General features: G+C 36.2%; 1 protein-coding gene across 1 annotated transcript; it reads right to left on the bottom strand.

Annotated features, from left to right (window-relative positions):
• Positions 1-1,029: 1,029 nt before the first annotated feature.
• On the bottom strand, positions 1,030-19,221 carry EFHB (EF-hand domain family, member B; the record flags this gene model as incomplete). Its single annotated transcript, XM_010289982.1, has 13 exons — positions 1,030-1,573; positions 3,981-4,105; positions 7,158-7,339; positions 7,871-8,077; positions 8,449-8,656; positions 9,405-9,559; positions 10,943-11,010; positions 12,836-12,919; positions 13,300-13,429; positions 15,379-15,489; positions 16,105-16,285; positions 18,114-18,257; positions 19,159-19,221. Coding segments are annotated over 13 exons (2,202 nt in total), but the record flags the coding sequence as incomplete, so codon positions are not given.
• Between the last annotated feature and the right edge of the window lie 364 nt (positions 19,222-19,585).

A 19,585-nucleotide genomic window follows, 5' to 3' on the forward strand; every position in this document is an offset into this window, starting at 1 on the left:
CATCTAGGTCATTGATGATGTTGAACAAAACCGGACCCAATACTCATCTCTGGGAAACACCACTAGCTACAGGCCTCCAACTGGACTCTGCGCGGCTGACCACAACCCTCTGAGCTCTGTTGCTTAGCCAGTTCTTGATCAATCTCACAGTCCACTCATCCAACCCATACTTCCTGAGCTTCACTATGAGGATGTTATGGGAGATGATGTCAAAAGCCTTACTGAAGTCAAGGTAAATCACATCCACTGCTCTCCCTTCATCTACCCAGCTAGTCACTCCACCACAGAAGGCTATCAGATTGGTCAAACACGAACTCCGCTGACTACTCCTGATAACTTTCTTTTCATCCCTGCGCCTAGAGATGGCCTCCAGAAGGAGCTGTTCCATCACCTTCCCAGGGATGGAGGTGAGACTGACAGGTCTATAATTTCCCAAGTCTTCCTTCTTGCCCTTTTTGAAGACTGGGGTGACATTGGCTTTCCTCCAGTCCTCAGGCGCCTCTCCCATTCTCCATGATTTTTCAAAAATGATGGAGAGAGGTGTTGCAAGAACATCAGCCAGCTCCCTCAGCACTTGTGGGTTCATCCCATCAGGGCCCATGGATTTCTGAGTGTTCAGTTCAGCCAAATGATCTCTAACCCTCATCAACCAGTGGAGAATCTTCCTCCCTCCAGGTTTTTTTGCTTATCTCCAGGGTCTGGGACTCCTGAGGAGTAATCTTGGCAGTAAAGACTTAAGTGAAAAAGGCCTTCAGTAACTCTGCCTTCTCTGCCTCTTCTCTGCCATTTCATTCACCAAAGGGCCCACATTTTCCCTAGTCTTCCTTTTACCACTGATATTCTTGAAGAAGCCCTTCTTGTTCTCTTTTACTTCCTTCGCCAGATTTAGTTCCAAGACGGCCTTGGCCCTCCTTGTTGCACCTCTGCATATCCTGACAACAGTCCTATAGCCCACCCAAGTGACCAGTCCCTTTTTCCACGTACTGTAAATTCCTTTCTTCCATACAAGTTTTTCCAACAGCTCCTTGCTCATCCATGGAGGCCTCCTGCCTCCTCTACTTGATTTCTTAAAGGAATGCACCAATCTTGAGCTGTGAGGAAGTGGTGCTTGAATATTAACCAATTCTCTTGAGCTCCCCTATGTTCTAGAGTCCTAGCCCACGGGATACCTCCAAGTAGGTCTTTGAAGAAGATGAAGTTAGCCCTCCTGAAGTCCAGGGTCGCAATCTTACTTATGGCCCTGCTTCTTCCTTGTTCGATACTGAACTCTACCATGTTGTGATCACTATGGCCAAGGCTACCCCTAAACTTTACATCCCCAACCAGTCCTTCCTTGTTTGTTAATACAAGGTCCAGCAGCACACTTTTTGTTGGCTCCTCCATCACCTGCATCAGAAAGTTGTCATCGATGCACTGCAGGAACCTTCTGGATTGTGTGTGCCTAGCTGTGTGGCCTTTCCTACAAATATCTGGGTGATTGAAGTCACCCATAAGCACCAGGGCATGTGTTTTTGAGGCTACTTCTAGTTGTTTGTAGAAGGCTTCATCTACTTCTTCTTCTTGGTCTGGTCGTCTATGGTGAACACAGTTATAGTTTTAAAGAGATATAAAGAAATACAGATTCTATCCCAACTACTCAGTCATGTAGCATTTAGTGGTTCTTTGGCATGCTTGAACTCATACCCATCTGCTAGAAAGGCATTCTGGCCATTCAGCAAGGTGAAACCACACAGGCAGATGGTGCCAAATGACAGACTGTCAAATGCAAATAACCCGTTTCCAAAGAAATACCTCCTAATGGCAAACACCAACTAATTAGGCTGTATAAGCCATTCCAAAAATATCCTACCTATTCATATCTGTTGGCAAGATGAAGACTTAGATCATATTTCTGGGCACTCTGCCCCAATAACTCCTTTTCTGCTTAGACACATATTTGAAGTATTCTTCTTATTATAAAGGGTTATTAGCATTCTATTTAGTACCCAAATAATTAAATACAGTTGTTTAAAAATCAAAACAACCGACTAAACAAAACTGGCCATTCACTTCTAAGAATGAGTTCCTGGACCAGGAAATTTACTTGAGCCTGGTGAATCACTGAAAAACAGCAATCCTTAGTAATCTTAATTTACTGGTGAAAAAAATTAATATTTTAAAGACATATATTAAAGTTATGTAATAATAATATCAAGGCAAGGTCTACATTTATTTGTACATACAGTTCTATGGAAGACAGTAGGCTGGATCTTTCAGCATCTCAAACACAAGCCATTGCACAGACAATTTTTTCCATTACACAATAAAAAGAGTAATCGAGTCCAACACCTGCTTTACATAGCACAAGTCACTGCCAAATAAGTCATATTAGCTGTATGCTTATCCGTGCTAATATTCACATTCTAAAGATTAAGAGATAGAAATATAGAACAAATAAAAAATAATTTGGCACATTCAAATCTTCAGCTTTATCTTTTACAGGTAAGTGTTTTCAGGTATTGAAAGTCAGTCACAGATTAGAACTTGCAGCTCTAAAGCCTATAAATATGTCATTGAATTCACACATGTTGGGAAGTCAAACAAAAAGAAAATACAAAAATCTGCACTATGACTGTGTGCATAAAGCATTTAACAAAAAGAAACACAGGGACTGGGAAACTCCACAGAAGTAACTGTCTGTGTCACAGTGATTATATTTTTCAAGGCCTATATGTATATGGTGATGAAAAACAAGCACTTACAAGTAGAATTTACAGCTCTGTTCTGTGATTAATCCTTTAAAGCTTCAGGAGAGGTACGTTTAGGTGAACACCACTTCCAGCTCATTTCAAACCCAAGTTCAAAAGGAAACCTTTAGTCTGTGGTTAGAAACATACTGGGCAAAAAACTAAACTACGATTTATAAGTCTTCTTTATTCTGCACTCATTTAGCAGACTGTCCAAGAACAATGCTAATTCCATTTCACTGACAAAGAAAAAGATTCTACTGAAAGTAGAGGAATGAAAGCAGGTATCTTTACATTAGGTTCAAAAATAGGGTATTCATTGAGATTTCCATAATGACCCTCAAGTGTTTTTCATTTATGAAGACCCCTTTTCCCAAGAAATTGCATTGATCACTGGTGAACAGTTAGCTCTCTGAAGGCCCTCCCAAACTTTTCTGACTACCTAGCCTGTATTTTTATGTAAGGTACACATACCTCTAAATATCCATTCTTTTTTTCTTGCTTGTGAAAGCCGAACACTACTACCTAATAGCCAGAAGCTTGCATAAAGAATATGAGCCCTCTGCCACACAACTGGGCATCTAATTTTGTACTTCATAGTCAATTGGTTCTTATGCAGTCGATCTCGAGAACAGTTTAGATCCCACACCCATGACTATGTAATTTCCTTAGTATCTTGCTGTAAGGCACTTTCTCACACAAATTTTTAAACATAGCAAGTAACTTACCACAACCAGATCTCCTTGTTGACAAGAAATTATGGAATATAGAAGCAAGGCAAGATGCCATTCTATGATAATGACCTTTAAGAGGTCTTGCATATCTGAAACATTTATCTTAAGTACTTTCAAAAGTGTCCTTCTGTTTATAAGAGAAAAAAATAAATCAAAAAATGAAAAATGTGTCCATACTTAAAGTATTATTATTTAGACTTAGAAACACTGTAAAAAAAATAAAATAAAGAATATAAGATAAATATTTTACTTCCATTCACAAACATGCTGTATCCTCTTTTATTCCTATGGATATCAGTTCCTACTAACTGCAGTGATAGCAGAAAGATTCATATATATGTGGTGAACCCACTATTCAGAAAGACAATAAACAGTGAATTCCAGTTCTGTAAACACACCTTATTTCAAATGTTTATTGTATTCAGCATCAGAATTCTGACTGATGTCAATTTAAATAAATGCCATGCCCGAAGACTAGAATTAGCTACTGTTTTTTGTGTGTGATACATGTATTTCATACAGTACATTCCTGATGCTTTCTACACAAACCTCTTCTTTCTGATGTTTCATACAGGCTTGCTTCCATATCTCTTCAAACTTTTCATCTGAAATGTTCACACCAATGTTGCGGAGAATTTGTGCAATCTACAAAATAATACAATTCATGTAATTCTGGTCAGCATTTTCCTTCAACTATAGAGTCTGGCTTTTACATATATTAGCAATCTCTATTTGCTGAAGAATATTTTCCCACTCTTAAATAAGAACTAAAAAACATCCTGCATCCTTAACCGAAGTTCCTACTTAAGTAAATCTGAATTTTATTGGGATGAAAGCTGTGGTGTACAAAATTATCCTTAGTTAATAAAGTAATATTGATACAACTACAACATTGGAAAAATCAAACACAGAAGATTCAGGGAAAAGTAAACATTTTTTTAAAGCCCTAAGTCAAGTCTTGTTTATCCATTGTATTTTTATGGTTTGCAGTTATTGACATAAACCAGATTACATTATTGTCTTCATTTCACAGCAAGAATGCTATACACAAGATCTTCAGTTGGTATAGATAAATGGGTGAGGTTTGAATGGTTCACATCAACTTTGGATCTTGCTATAGTTTTACACCAAAGTAATTCAGCAGAAATATTTTTTTCCATACTTTCTCACTTGGATGCTTCCTGCTGCATGTCTCATTACACTGACCTGTTGACTCGTTAGAGGAAGGTAGCTTTAGAAGAATATTGACATGACTTGTGCTTCTTTTAGTATAAGCACATGTTTGGCTTCTTCATTTGTACCGAGTGTGTGTGCACGTGTTATATTTATGCTCTGGAGATTTTATGCATGCTTTGATAAAGTAAGACCTTTAACACAGTCAAATCAACCTTGTTTGTCATCTTTCACTAAAACTGTCTTATGTATAAATATAGGCCTGATCCACAGTACAACAAATCTGCAGCTTCATCTTAGCCAATAAATCTATGACAGTTTATGTCTGCTGAAATTACAGGAGGAAAACATGGACTAAGTTTTGTTTCTTTAAGCATAGGTCTTGTTTCAGTTAAATCAATATTATATTATATTGATAATATATTTTTATATATTATATACATATCTGGATACAATTATATCCAGATTTGATCTAATGTCTTCAACAAACCAGTGAAATTTAAAAGTTAAACTACAAGCAATATTCAATTACAGGATACCACTGCAGGGATCATAAAGAACCACATGCTCTCATAACTTGGTTTCACCATATTAAAATACAACTCTGTCCAGGCTCATCAACAACCATAAAATAATCACTGACTAAACCACAGACTATTAAGTGTGAAGAAGGAGTTAAACTGACCCTTACCTATTACCAATGTGATCATGTTGAATATAAATTACACACTATTACTCAGTTACATAACTTCTATTCTCTTCAATATACTAGGACAAATTCCAGTGAAGAAAACAGCAGGCCCTGGAACTATTTTGTTCTTTTCTAACATGAAGAGTCACCTCATGAAAATCCTTTACAGTCAAATTTGCATTCATTTCTACAGGCCTATGCAAAAACTAATAGTATTAAATGACTCTGGGCTTTCATATAATAATTTCATTAGCTATTACATGTTTGAAAATATTAACGCTCCATATCAAAATAAATCAAAGACCATCACTAAAACACTGAAACAGCCCATTTCATAAGTATAGGGTGATTTAACCACATGTGATTAACCAATACACAGAGGTGGTTCTGTACTGAACTCTGTATAACCTGTACAGTCTACAACAGAGTATAACATCTCAGGCCCCATTATAACTTCAGAGAAGTTCTATCTAGTGCTTGACAGGTATAATGGGCTTCTCAATGAAGCATGAATTCTACTTACTGTTAGCTATATTCTGCATTTACTGATTTCCTGCTTCAGAGCTAGATTATAAAATGGTAAATGCTCATGTACACAACATTCTGACAAGCCATTTTATGCACATGTATAGAACATGACACCACACCTTTTACAACCCCAACCACTAATTAGCAACATTCTTTTCTGTAAAATATATACTCGAGTTCCAGATCCACTTTCAAATGTGACTGAATATTTAATATAACAACTAGTATAAAGGGAGAGGTTGTCACGCTTCTTTTTTCTTTTTAGATTGGAATGTCACATTTTGTTACAATTGTCTCATAAACTGTATTTCAAGTAGTGAAGTTATCTCTTATTATTTTTTCACCAGAAAATGCATACAAATGTAGAAGCAAAAAAGTAAACAATTTTGAAGAAGGAGCAAAGTTGTTTTCATGGTTATGTGGGGAGAACTCTGAGCTGTGAGATAACAGAGTGGTAGCAGCCCACAGTGATATCAGGCAGAAAAATCACAGAGCCCCCACATAAGTCCCTACAGTCTCACATCCTATCTTTCTCTTCAGAAATATGAGATGGCACAGCACTGGTGTGTGACTCCCTACATCCTCTATCACTCTACAAGTCCTTTGCAGATCTGAGCCTTTGACCTTGACTCAGCACTTAAAAGATATATTCAAGGAGGTTGCTGAGTTTGCCATTAGCAAAACCTGCAAGTTTGTTCAGGGAGAGACATCTTGGGTAAAATTTTCCACTGACCATCACTCTGTGATAGAAACTAGTCTTACACACCAGTAAAATGCTTCTTGTGGGGCTTTTTAAGACATCTACTCATACACTAACTTAGGTTGGAAGAGATCTCTGGAGATCATCCATCCAACCATAATCAAAGCAGGGCTAACTTTGCTGTTAAACCATGTTGCTTGGAACCTTGCTCAGAAATTTGAGTATGTCCAAGATGGAAATTTCACAATTGCTCTGCTCTTCTCACATTGCAGAATGATGAGTCATAGACTCATAGACTCAAAGCCCTAGATTAATTACTAACCCTTGTTTGACACAGCATTTGAGCATGTGAGTAGCAACAACCTGACATACTTATATTACTTATTGAAGTTATATCTCAAAAAAATTAATATCTACCACCTTTATGAATAATTTTGAACATGAAGAGTGCATATTTTTTCAGATAGTTGAACGGATGTGAAGAAAGATGGTAATGTTGCAACAATGAATTTTACAAGCCGTTTATTTGATAACACGACTTTCCACTCCCACGTGGCTAGAGGTACATTTATCTTGGAAGAATGTTCTGAAGAAATGCACTATACCTCTGCCTTTGGTCTTGTTTTAAAAAAGTCTCTTTCATACACTCCCTTTTGACTGAAGACAGAAGGGAACAATAATGCATAAGCATTGGCCTCATCACCATAATTAGTTCTGTCACTGATGCGGCGAATTCGAGGAGCAGGAATATCTGAACGAACAGTTGGAACACCACACACTGGATAACCTGTGGAAATCAATCAACAGGTAGCATGGAAAAGCCTGTATGTAAAGATAGTGCCAGGAAGGATAAAACATTTTGTATGAAATAAGAATAAATTTGACACTTCTTCTCACATAGGTTCTATAAGAAGTAATATAATTTTCTTCCTCATCTCTTTTTTCCTACTTTCAGAATTCCTAGCTTCATCTATATCATGAAGCATGACAACAGGAAATCCTGCAGTAATATTCTAGCACATATCCAGTACTTCCAGCTGAAAACATTTTTACGTGACTCCAAGAAGATGTTGTTCTCCTAAAATTACTAGCATAATTTCTCACAGACATCTAGATTAACTTTCACGTTTTGAATGGATTAACCATGCCAAACATCCAAGCCATGCCAATTTCCAAGACATAACCCTAAACAAACTTAGTTTAAATAAATTAATTCACTACTGTACATTAGTAGAACCTTTGCAATACTTTTTTAACTCATTCTTGATTTTGTCTTAAATAATGCTCAGAAGTGAGAAGTACAGTCCACTGTACTTACAGGTTGTTGGGAGACCACCTACTACAGCATTATACTGAGAAGTTGTTGTTTGGTAATTTGCAAATACATGATCTGTTGATCTTTTAAGTGTTTTTGGTGTCTTCTCTGAGCTTCCCAGTTCTTTTAACACAAGATCTTCCTGCTTCAGCAGTGGCTCATCTTTTATCTTTGTGTCTTCAGGCATAACAGAAGCATCTAATTTTTTCCCTACAAACAAAAGTTATGGTACAGCCAGGTTTTATTATCAGCACATTATAGACTAAGAGGTAAAAACCATTGCTTGAATCCTTGAAAAACTATAAAGTAGGTAACAAAATTAATCTGCATTTCTGATAATGATTCTAAAGAGATTTCTTACTTTCTGCTGATTTATGGGACATTCTCAACATGCAACACTGAACTCCAGGGTTCTGAAATACATTTGTATCTGAGGCTCTGCTGGTGGCAGGCAAGGACTAAAGGCACTCTCTAAATCCTACTCTTCTGAAGGAGCACCTTGTCTGCAACAGTAATGTCCTTTCAATAGGTATTCTAAGAACAAGATCATCTCCATAATTTCCCAGTATTGTACCACCTACCTTTTGTAACTATTTTTTCTTCAAACTCTTTAACAGCCATTTTGTCTTTCCAGTTCAGAAAGTTTGCAAACTCCAAATAATTAATCAGACCACCTTTATCTAAATCACAGTAGTCAAATAAGGAATCCAGCAGCTCCTCATCTAGATTCAAATTAAGCTGAAAACAGGACTTCCGTAGGTCATCCTTGCCTATCATTCCATCACCATTCTATTATAAATAAAATAAAAGTTGTTGTAACAGCCATTATAAAAAGGGTCCACCAAAAGGAACACATACATATATGTGTGCCGGCACACCGTTTCAGAAGAGTAACATTGCTGAGTACAAAAAGAAACCCTGAGTAATTCAGAAATTAAGATCTGAATATAGAAGTGTCAATAAATAATTTTCAACTTCAACAATAGAGTGATTTGAGAGTAAAAAAGTGTGATAGGCTATTGTGACAAGATAACAACCTAATAAATGTTGAGGCAAAGCCAAGATTTCTTTTGAAAGTAAGGTATCAATCATTCTGTATACATTACAATTAATGTTATATGTAAAATGTCAATTTTTTTTTTCCCCAGAGAGACAAAAAGAAAAGAGCTGAAATTCTGATGCTTGGTGATGCAGTCAAAAAGTACAGCTTGGAAGAAAATATGAACATAATTCCTTCAACCATTTTAAGAAGAAATATCAAATTTTGAAGAGCAAAAAATGCTAAGATTATTCCTGCTCACATGTCTCTTGCTCACTGTTAACTTGGATATTCCAAATACTGCTCTGTTTAATTCCACAGCATATCACAGCAGCTTAAACACACAGTAACTATGAAGTTACCTTGCTTTTACAGTCTTTTACAGTCTTCATCTATTTTGCCTTGCTATACTTGTGTTTCTTCATGTCTCTATGTCCACAGCACAGGAGAGCTAATGTCACACATTCCTTTACATTTATACTTTTTCAAAGCACTAACCTTATCATAATGCCTGCATGCTTCTAGTAACATGTCAAAATTCTCATAGTTAGCTTTCTTCAAGCTTTGACGAACTGCAGCCAAGACAGCTCTCTCTCTGTCTTTACCATGGAGGACCTCACATGGAACCCGGCAATGAAGAAGATCACCAACTCCTATAAAAATAAACACTTACTCAATTAGTTGCTCATATACAGAAAATGGACATTTTAAAGAAATGGCTTACAGACTTAGGGGAAAAGGACAATTTTAGTTTTGTGATCTGATTTTTCAGCACTGATGAACATTTGATACAGCCATTTCATTAAAAGATCAAATGGTCCGTATGATAATTTCTCTACTTACATGCAGTTAATATGAAAAATTTTGAAACATCTTACTATAGCTTCACAAATCCATCCCCTGCTTCCAAAAGCTTCTGACAGCGGTAAGTTACTCAATGTCCAAATAGTTGAGAGCAGAAGAACATATATTACTAATCTATCACTTCCAGTCTGTCGTATTTCAGATACTTACAAGAACCAATGGAAAAGTCAATGTAATATTTCAGATAATTATATACCATTGATTTCTAGAAAGACAATGTACTATTTTTGTGTTACTTTTCCCATTTTCTACGTATCCTAACTCTATTAGTATTTTTAAACACTTTGGCGCACTGAACTACAGTCTTCATCCAAGACCTCAAGACACCAAGGTCCCTTTCTAGAGTGCAAGAAGTTCATTCAGTGTACAATAACAAATAGGAGTAGCTCACCTAATCCCCTTCTAACAGCAATGTACAAGCACTATTTTCTACTTGTTAATAACTATTTTTTTTTGTTCAGTTCCTTCTGCTGTCCCTTATAAGACACACATACCTACACATTTAAAATACTTAATTTTATTACACTACCTAGTAAAGCATGTACAAAAGCTTATGCAGAATTTGAGTAAGACTTCTGTGGTCTTGACTAATTAAATAACTTTGAGCCACGCACATTTTTTGCTGCCTTAATATTCACTGTATTTAACATAGTGTTAAAACAACATCAATTCCAAGATTGACTGCGTTGACATAATTTTCATTCATATTTTTTAATTTTCATTGTTTTCTGTCTCCCTGCTACCTTCAAAAACTTATTATTTATTGCTTGTTATTTTTACTCTATTTATAGAAGTGCTAGAAAAATCATTGAGAGGAAAGACATGTAATTGCTTAAATAGCCATTTTAACTTCATTACTTAGATGTCAATATGAGTTTTCTGCCATTTCCCATTTTGTTTACATTCAGATATAAAGTCTTTAAAATGAAGAAACAAACAAAAAAACAAAAACTACCATCCAGAAACTAAAGTTCCTTTATTTCTGGCATTCATATTTTTCCCATTATCAACTTCAATTCTTCCCAAATTCTCCCTCCAAAAATCTAGTCACTGTTAAATTTTTGCACCTTGTCTCTAAGATTTTAGAAAAATTATACACTACACAACCAAGAGTAATTACTTTAGCATAGTCTCATCAACAAGATAAGATTTTGTTCTGCCCCTGACCTTACCATATTCATCTGGACGGAGTAACATTCCAAATGTATGGCCTGGAGGAACATTCATGGTTTCTGCTATACTGTCAATAAGCACATTTCTCTGTTAATTGTCGAATAGTTTATTAATAGCCAAAAATAAGCCCTATGCTATTACGAAAAAGAAGTGATCATCTGTTACATAATTAGGGATGATACACATGTTCACTTGAAATGTGTTTATCAGTACTTTGCTTCAAAGTTGCCATTCCGCAAAAGCATCCCTTTATAAACCCATTTAGAACATTTGCTGTTTGTAACATAACACAACCAAATGTAAACATTAACTTTTTTAACATTATAAAAGGAAAAACATTCTATGTTGAACATTATAAAAGGAAAAACATTCTATGCTAAAATATTTTCTTTTCTAACACGATAGAAATGAGTGAGAAAAGTCCTTGTAACATACTTGTCAAATAGTAGGAATGTTTAGGGCAAACCAGATCTCCATCTGAAATAATGTCTCCAAATAAACTACTTTTGGAGAAAGTGGAAAAATTGAATCACATCTCTGCTTCTTCACATGCAATTATGTGTCTACCAAAAGTAGCAACCAAGCCAATAACCACCTGGAAAACTTGGCCTAGTTTTACTTACCAGAAAATGAGGATGCTGCTGGTGACATTAAAGAACTGTTTGCTTGTTTCTTAATTTGAAAAAGATGCAATGTTCATTTTATATCTATATTTAATAATTAAAACTGTTACATGAATCAGAAATCTCCATCAAAATTGAAAAGACAATCAGTGCTTTGTTCTAAAACATAAAACAAACAAACAAAAAAAATCCACACAGACATGGAAGCACTGTAATCTAAAAACTACTATGTGTATTTTTCTTCTATCATTTTCATATTATGCATAGAATGTGGATGGTGTAAAATTCACTAAATAAAATTAGGTTGTCTTGTATCTGTCTTGTAATATTAGTGCTGGGTTTGAGCTTGCACTGCAACCCATATTCCCTGACTGATCATACTGCCTCATGTTGCTCACACTCCAGGTCTACTTCACAATAAGCTAGGACACAGTGAAGGGGGGAGGAGAAACGGGTTCACATTTGTTTTCACTCCATACAGGTACTATGGGCATAGTTCTCCAGAGTCACTTAAGTCTGCGATCTTGAGCTTAAAATTAAACTTTGAAACCAAAGTCAATAATGTTGTTTGTGAGTCTTCAAATACAATTTTGCAGAAATCTAGAGCATATGCAAAGACAGTCTTTGTATACATTCAGGAACCCTAGATTTGTAGCACAGATGGATCCTGAATACACAGTATCTTAGGACTACTGTAGCCCTTCATGAGCACTGTTTTGTAAAATTAAAAAGCTGTTCCAGATCACCTACGGTTTATGTAGAATTGTAATGATTTAACTGCGATTGATACATGCTGCTAGATAATAACACTATTTAGTTCCATGTCCTTTTCCAAGGTAGTAATAAAGTAAGAATACAGATGATATAACAAAGATGACCAAAAATTGTGTCAGAGTGAAATGATCAAATCTCCAAACAATAGGTGAGACATTTCAGTTCTTTCAAACCTTCCTAACTGCAAAAGACAAGGAAAAAAATGAAGTGTTATGGTGTGCTTGTAATTTGGTTGGTGCAAATTTGATCAATTCAGGTATAGACCACTTAAACAGTAAGACTTAACTTCACCACATAGACACAATACAGCCCTCATTAGTAACTTGGGTACTTACCAGCCTAACAGGGCAAGTAGAAAGTCGCTTTCTGTAATTGACTGCTGCAGCGGAAGCACTGAGCACACAGTTATAATTTTAACCCAAGACAGAAAAAGATACTGGATACTTGGCAAACACGATTGAATTTTGTTCTTGGAAGGTATCCTTGCTTACTTACGGATCAAGGACTTTTCCAAGTTGAGGTTGAAATTTTTCCTTGAAATCATCACTTCGTTTTGATATGATTTTTGCTGCTCTCTTCCTACAAATTGTGAAAATAATTGTCATACATATTTGTTTAACAATATTCAACAATTTTTCAATAATATTAAAAAAATATTATCATATGTTAGAAGAAAACAGCAACTCCTCTGCAAGACAAACACAAATGTAGTAATTGAAAGATCTTGCTATTTAAAATCAAAAGTGTCTTTATGTAATGCTGAAGACATGCCAAGTGCTGTTATATTATGGTAGAACTGATTTGGATAAACTCTTCCGAAAATTACTCTTTGCATTTTCTTTTCAGTTCAATATAGCTAAGAATGGGATTGTGAGATGTAAAATTATCTTTGAATATGAAGACTCACTCTTCTGGAGAACTCACACCACCAATTAACTTGTTAACCCACTACAACTTACGATTGCAGATCATAGAGCCAATTTAAGGAGTTGGATACACTTCGCCCATCTTTAAAGTGAGGGGTTTCTATTCCATAAACAAAAGATTTGCTGAAGTTTGGAGAGTCATACTTCCTATTTATTGCTTCCCCTGTGGAAAAAGTAAGCATTTCAACCTATATAAAACACTTCAGGAAGAAAATTGTACTAAGTATCTTCATTCTTAAGACAAAACAATGAAGAAACAAAAGCAAATAACTGATTAAGAATTCTGTTCAACTAAAGATAACTGATTTCTATTCCCTGTGTTTATTAAGTAGTTAATTGTAAAAAGTAAAGATAAAAGGCAAAATAAAATGCAAAAACTGCTTCAGTGGTAAAATAGTTGGATATCCTTTTATGCCTGACTAAAGACAAGCCCAAGAGAATGAAAAAATACCAGGTAGCCTAAGTAATGAGGGTCATGCAAACAAATCACTTTTTAATGTCCATACCAGAGCAGAGATGCATACCATTTAATTTACAATTTGTTAAAAAAAAGACTAAAATAAAAAAATGTTTTTGAGGTGCTACACTTTCAGATACACTCTTGCTACATTGACTTCAATGGAAATTTTGCCACTGACTTCACTGTAAACAAGGTATTACCCTACTTGTTCATGAATCTATTAATCCAGTCCTGACTATAAAATGAAGTTTCACGTACAAGGTAAGTACTATGTGTAAATGAGCTGCAAGCACATGTTTCTTGTCACAGAAAAAAAAGTCATTATGTTTTTCAAGCTCTTTTCAATCACATTTTTAAAAGAATGGCAATTAGAACTTTCAAAAAATATTATTCACTGCTTGCTTTCTAATAAAGACTCCCTCTGGCTATATGGCAGCATGGAGTTTTTATGTTCCAAACTGGGGCACATAGTTGACTTTTTTTTTTTTTCTGTCCGTCTGTCTGGTTTTGGCTTGGCCTCTCCATGATCTTGTGGATGGAAGTTGAAAAGGAGACAGAAACAGATAATGAATAATTCCACTAAAACACCTAAGAAAGGTGGGGAAGAGGGGAAATAAAATTACAAGTTTGGCCAATTTATACCAATACTTGTAGTAGAATTTCTCAGTGAGAGAACATAGTACTATAATTTCACTTCTATGTAACTGCTTCCTTAAAACCAAAATATCTGTATTGCAGTTTCTTACATGTTTGGCCTACACCTACAAAACTGTTGGTACAGTGCAATGGGCAATTTTATTATAACAATAGTCTTATTGAGCAGCAACATAAGTCTCACCCTAAGTGGAAATGATGGAACTGGGAAAAATAGAAGTGGCTGCAAAAGCAATACATGTACTGCATTTCAGAGTGCTATTTGTCACTCTGTTCCTGTGCAGACCTATGAGATAAAGGGTAGCCATCCCTGAGCAGACCACTTCACACAAGTACAGCCCCCAGAAGCTGAAACAGTGGAGGCACAGCCCACTGGAAGGGCAGAGATGGAGCCTGTGGGGCAGACTCATAGGCAGGATGGTGTAGGCTGAGAAACCTGCACTCCAGAGAGCCAGTCAGCAGCCCGAAATTCCTTGTAACCAGAGCTTGATGCTGAGCTCCCCAGCAGAAAATCTTGCTGCCCTGAAATTATGTTTGGATCCTGATAAAAGAGAAGAACCAGGGATGAAAGTACTGAAATAGGTTGGGCTCACAGCCTGTGGCTTTAAGCCTGAGATTACTCTTGGTGGCACTGACAATGCCAAACTCAGTAAGAAACCATGGCATCTCTGAGTTTCTAGCTTCCTGGAAACACTTTGTTTTTCAAATAGCACTCAAAAGAAATCAAGCTTCCAACTCCTTCATTAAGTTCTTATACTGTCTAATACACCCACCACGAAATGATCTACAGTTCTAGAAACAGGTCATGCTCTCTCAGTTGCATAAAAGTATTTTTTTACATTACTTTTTAAAATAATGTTATATTAATACAGTAGATAAAGTAATAGCTTATATCTCAAAAAACAGCATACTATATGTGTTGAAGTCACAAGGAGGAACAATTACCTTTATTTATATCAGAACTTTCTATGCGGTTTCTTCTAATTCTTTGAACTTACCCATATAATAATCATTATGTGACACAATATATAGATCATGTCCTTCTCTAGCTTCTTTATCCACTTCCTCAGAAGTTTTTGGTGGATTTATAAGCTCTCCAGCTGATACATCTGGAAAGTAAGGAATAAATATATGGTTGGGGGAGGTAAAGGGGATGGTGTTTTGTTTTTTTGGTTCTTAATTTTAAACAATATCTTGTTAGAGAAGATGCTAATACTGTGGAAGAATGGTACTTCTTACCACATTTCTAGTCAATCTATAGGAATCTTACAACATAATGACCTGGAACTAGAGAAAAAAATCCACAGAGACTGAGATTAACATAACTGTTCCAAGACAGCTACATGGTCAACACATATATGTGATTTGCTCCAGTCTATAGAGGAAAGATTTACAGATCAAGGTAATATCTTTTATTAGACTTATTAGAATAGCTGGGAAAGGGAAGGTAAGTTGTCAGCTACCTAAACAGTTCTCCAGGGAAATCTACAAAGACAGATTTGGAACAGAGCCAAAAGCCCTACTAGTTACCAAATGTTCTCAGTTGTTTGTTTCTTCATCATAACTGAAAAATAGTAGTACGTTTTTATGCCTTTCAATAACTGCTATAATAATAACTTTTCTATTAAGCTGGAATTGTTGGAAGCATAGAATATGTGCTACATATTAAACTGAAGATTATCTTGTACTTAGAAGAAATATGTTTTAATGCTAAATTTTCCTACCTTGGATGACTTTTGTTCCAAATGTAGTATTAATTATATCCAAGCCCTTAGGTAACATAGAAGACTGATCATGTGATCTGCCCAAGGGTGCTTGACGATTACTAAAGTAGATTGCTTCTTTTTTGTCTTGCATTTTTTGTTGAAAATTAGTTTTAGGAGGTGGATTTATCAATGAAGCTCCCTACAGACATCACAAACAACACAAGTGGCAGGAAAACCAGGAAAATTTAATCATTCACACATCAATATGGCCACTCCCTTCACACACACACACGAACAGAAGTTTGATCGTAAATGTTCCGAGATCTTATATGATTACACTGACATAATTTTATCTAAAAAGGTGCAAAACAAAACTGTTTTTTGGGAGAAGACCACTAATAATCAATGCTATGCTAAATCTCCAGCTAAATAAAATACATATTGCAAGACAGATCTTCTTATTTTTATGCGAGTTTTTCCACTTGTTAGTTTATACAATTGCAGATTGCAGCCCTTCTGTTCTTAGCATATATTAGAAACTATAGTCAACTTATAATATGGCCAAAACTTCACTGTGAAAATTATTATAGTTATGACATCTTTAGAATGAACTGTCCTGGTGCTTATGATTAAAAACATCTATTGCCTAGCAGTTAAGACTATCTATTCTCTAAACCGCTACACCCAATTCTGCCGATGCAGAATTTAAAGATAGCATTTCAAGATAAACACTAATATTGCATCCTAAAACAACATACCAACAGAAATTACTTCAGCAAGGTTTTCACAGCTTAGCACTAGGTTGGACAATTTTTTTTTCTCAGTGTACACACTGGCCTTGGGTCAATAGAACTTACTTGTAAATTAGGTCAACTTCAAAGGGAAAAAAAAAAATCTCAAAAATAGAAGTTTCAAAAATGACAAAACAGGGTATTTTGATCTTCCCAAATAATTTGATTTTTCAGGTTACCCATCAAAGTAATGGGTACTCTGAAGAGGGTTTATAACTAGACCCTTGCTGAATGTTACATAAAGAAATACTAAAAAAAGTAGTAGTAAACACAATTGATCCAAACCCATGTTTAGTGAGTTCTCTAAGATTCCAACTCTTCCTCCAGTTAAAATGTACATAATAATGCAAAGTGAAACAGCCTTCAACAGACAGTACAGGCTAAACAAATCACTCCATTCAACATAAAGCTTCTGAGGAGCAACATAAAGAACCTTTTTTTTCATTTTGGATATGCCTAATAAATGTCCTACTCAACAACCTCTAATATCAGGACTTACGCGTTTCAACCTGAAGACCTGTTTTTGATACCTGAACTCCTCTTTGCCTCAACTTCTGAATTTGTAAAATTGAAAACTATTAATTTACAAGCTCAGCTGATGACATGCACCATAAAAGTGTATTTTACTAACACAACTGTTATTTTTAGAGATTTGAACAATAAGTATGTGATAAAATCACCAATTATCTCTTCAGTTGTTTGATTACAGATCACAAAAATAATTTCTGAAGTAAAGAATACACGCAAAATAGTCTGACATATCCAAAACATCACTTTTTAGCTAACAAAATCAGTTTCAACCCAAAGGTAAGAAAGAATACATAATAATTACACTGAACTATAAACACATTCTCAGATAGCAGTTCTCTCGCTAAGAGCTCAACAGGTTTACCTCTGTAATCAGTAAAGAAGAAAGCAGCAAAATTTATGGGTAAAAGACTATTCATTAACTTAAATGTGGAAATGAAATTAATAATTCAGTAGTCATTGCAAAAGTTAAGTCACTGGTAAGATAAGTGTCACTGAACTTCAGGTGTTTTCCTATTTCAATCATGCCAGTCAAATCCTATGAATTGACCTCAGAATTCAGATAATCCACAAGAGTGGTGAAACGCTGCAGTGTAAATCACTCAGCTATGTACCTTTATCCCTGACTATGAAGAAATCAGTTGCTCTTATTAAGGACATTCTTAAGCGGTCCATTCTTAAACAAAAGTAAACGAGTCACATTCTTACACCGAGTGAAGAACATGACTCTACGCCGTGTGTCAAGTGAGCTGCAATGTCAGGATCATCTGCTCTGCCGTAGAATATTCTTTCAGCACCTGGAGCTGGATTTGTTGTATTTCGAAACTTTCGCACAGTAGTTGGAGTAATAGGCTATATACAAGGCAAAGCAAAAACAATTTTACACCAGATATTCACAAAATATTAATGAAAAGAAAATGTACTGCAGCCATTTCAGTGTGATTCCACAGCAGTAAGAAGAAAATTTGAGGACATTTTAGGGCTGTAGCACATGCATATGCTCCTGCAGATGCTGATATTCTGACCATAAGGTCAACATAGCCCAGCCTAAATTTTATCAAACCAGCAACAGAAGTAATGAGAGAGTTGCTAAGTTTCAACTATCTGATTCCATGTTTAAGATGGATAACAGCTTCTTCACGTATACTTCATGAGAAGTAGGTGCTACATTTGTTAACTTCAGAAACCTTTAACCCTGATTCACAAGAATTCCACCATCAATGAAGCAATTACAGAAATTATTTTAACCACAGCTGTTGGTTTTTTAATTATCCATTTAAAGGAACAGCTGCTATTTAAGGGATCTATTTGTGCCTCAGCACTCCCTGACTCTTCAGGGGCATATGGAAGGGCCAGTGGGAAGCACAATTGTGAGGGCCATCCTTGATATAGAAGGACCTCCAACAGAAGTAATAATAATTCCTAATAATAATCACTATCATTGTACTACCAGAGAAAAGCTGTCTAAAACAATTCTATTTAGTCCCATCGAAGTATGCATGGTGATTTTTGTAAAACATGCAGAGTGAAAAAGAACTGCCAGAAGCGTTTTACAATCCTACCAGCTATTCTGTATGACCCATGTGACAAAAACCAACACTGAAAACAACCCAGTAGTTTCTAAAGGGATGTAGAAAAAATTACTTAAGTTTTCACTGTTTTGTTTTGGGTTTTTTTTAGGGCCTGTCTCAAAGCACAATCACAAATGGGAAATTATTACAAGTTTCACAAGCGGAGTCTGAAAAAAACTCACCCTGGGTAAAACCTCAGTGAGGCAACTCGCAGCTGTATCACCAGTGGGAAGCAACCTTCCAGCCTAAACAATACAATCAAAAAATAAGCCATAACCAATCCCATTGTACTAATAAGCACAACTAGTCAAGTTGGAATCTGACACCTTGCACGAGATGTTGTCTGATTGTCCCCGTTTTGACAAAAGGGGAGAAAAAAGGGAGCCGCACGCATTTCTGGAGGGAGAGAGAGCGGCGAGGTGCGCCTGCCTGCCCCACACGCTGCGCCTCCTCCAGCCTCTTCCCTCAGCCCACGGCGAGACCCCGGCCCCAGAAAGGTGCAGAGAACGGTCGTGCGGCTCCGCGGCATCGGTGGGACCCCTTCGGCGAAAGCACTCACGGCCGACAGCTCGGGAAACCTGTCGGTGAACCTCCCCTCGTAGACGGGCC

This window comes from Phaethon lepturus, unplaced genomic scaffold (assembly GCF_000687285.1).
Source record: "Phaethon lepturus isolate BGI_N335 unplaced genomic scaffold, ASM68728v1 scaffold18346, whole genome shotgun sequence".
NCBI classification, from domain to species: domain Eukaryota; kingdom Metazoa; phylum Chordata; class Aves; order Phaethontiformes; family Phaethontidae; genus Phaethon; species Phaethon lepturus.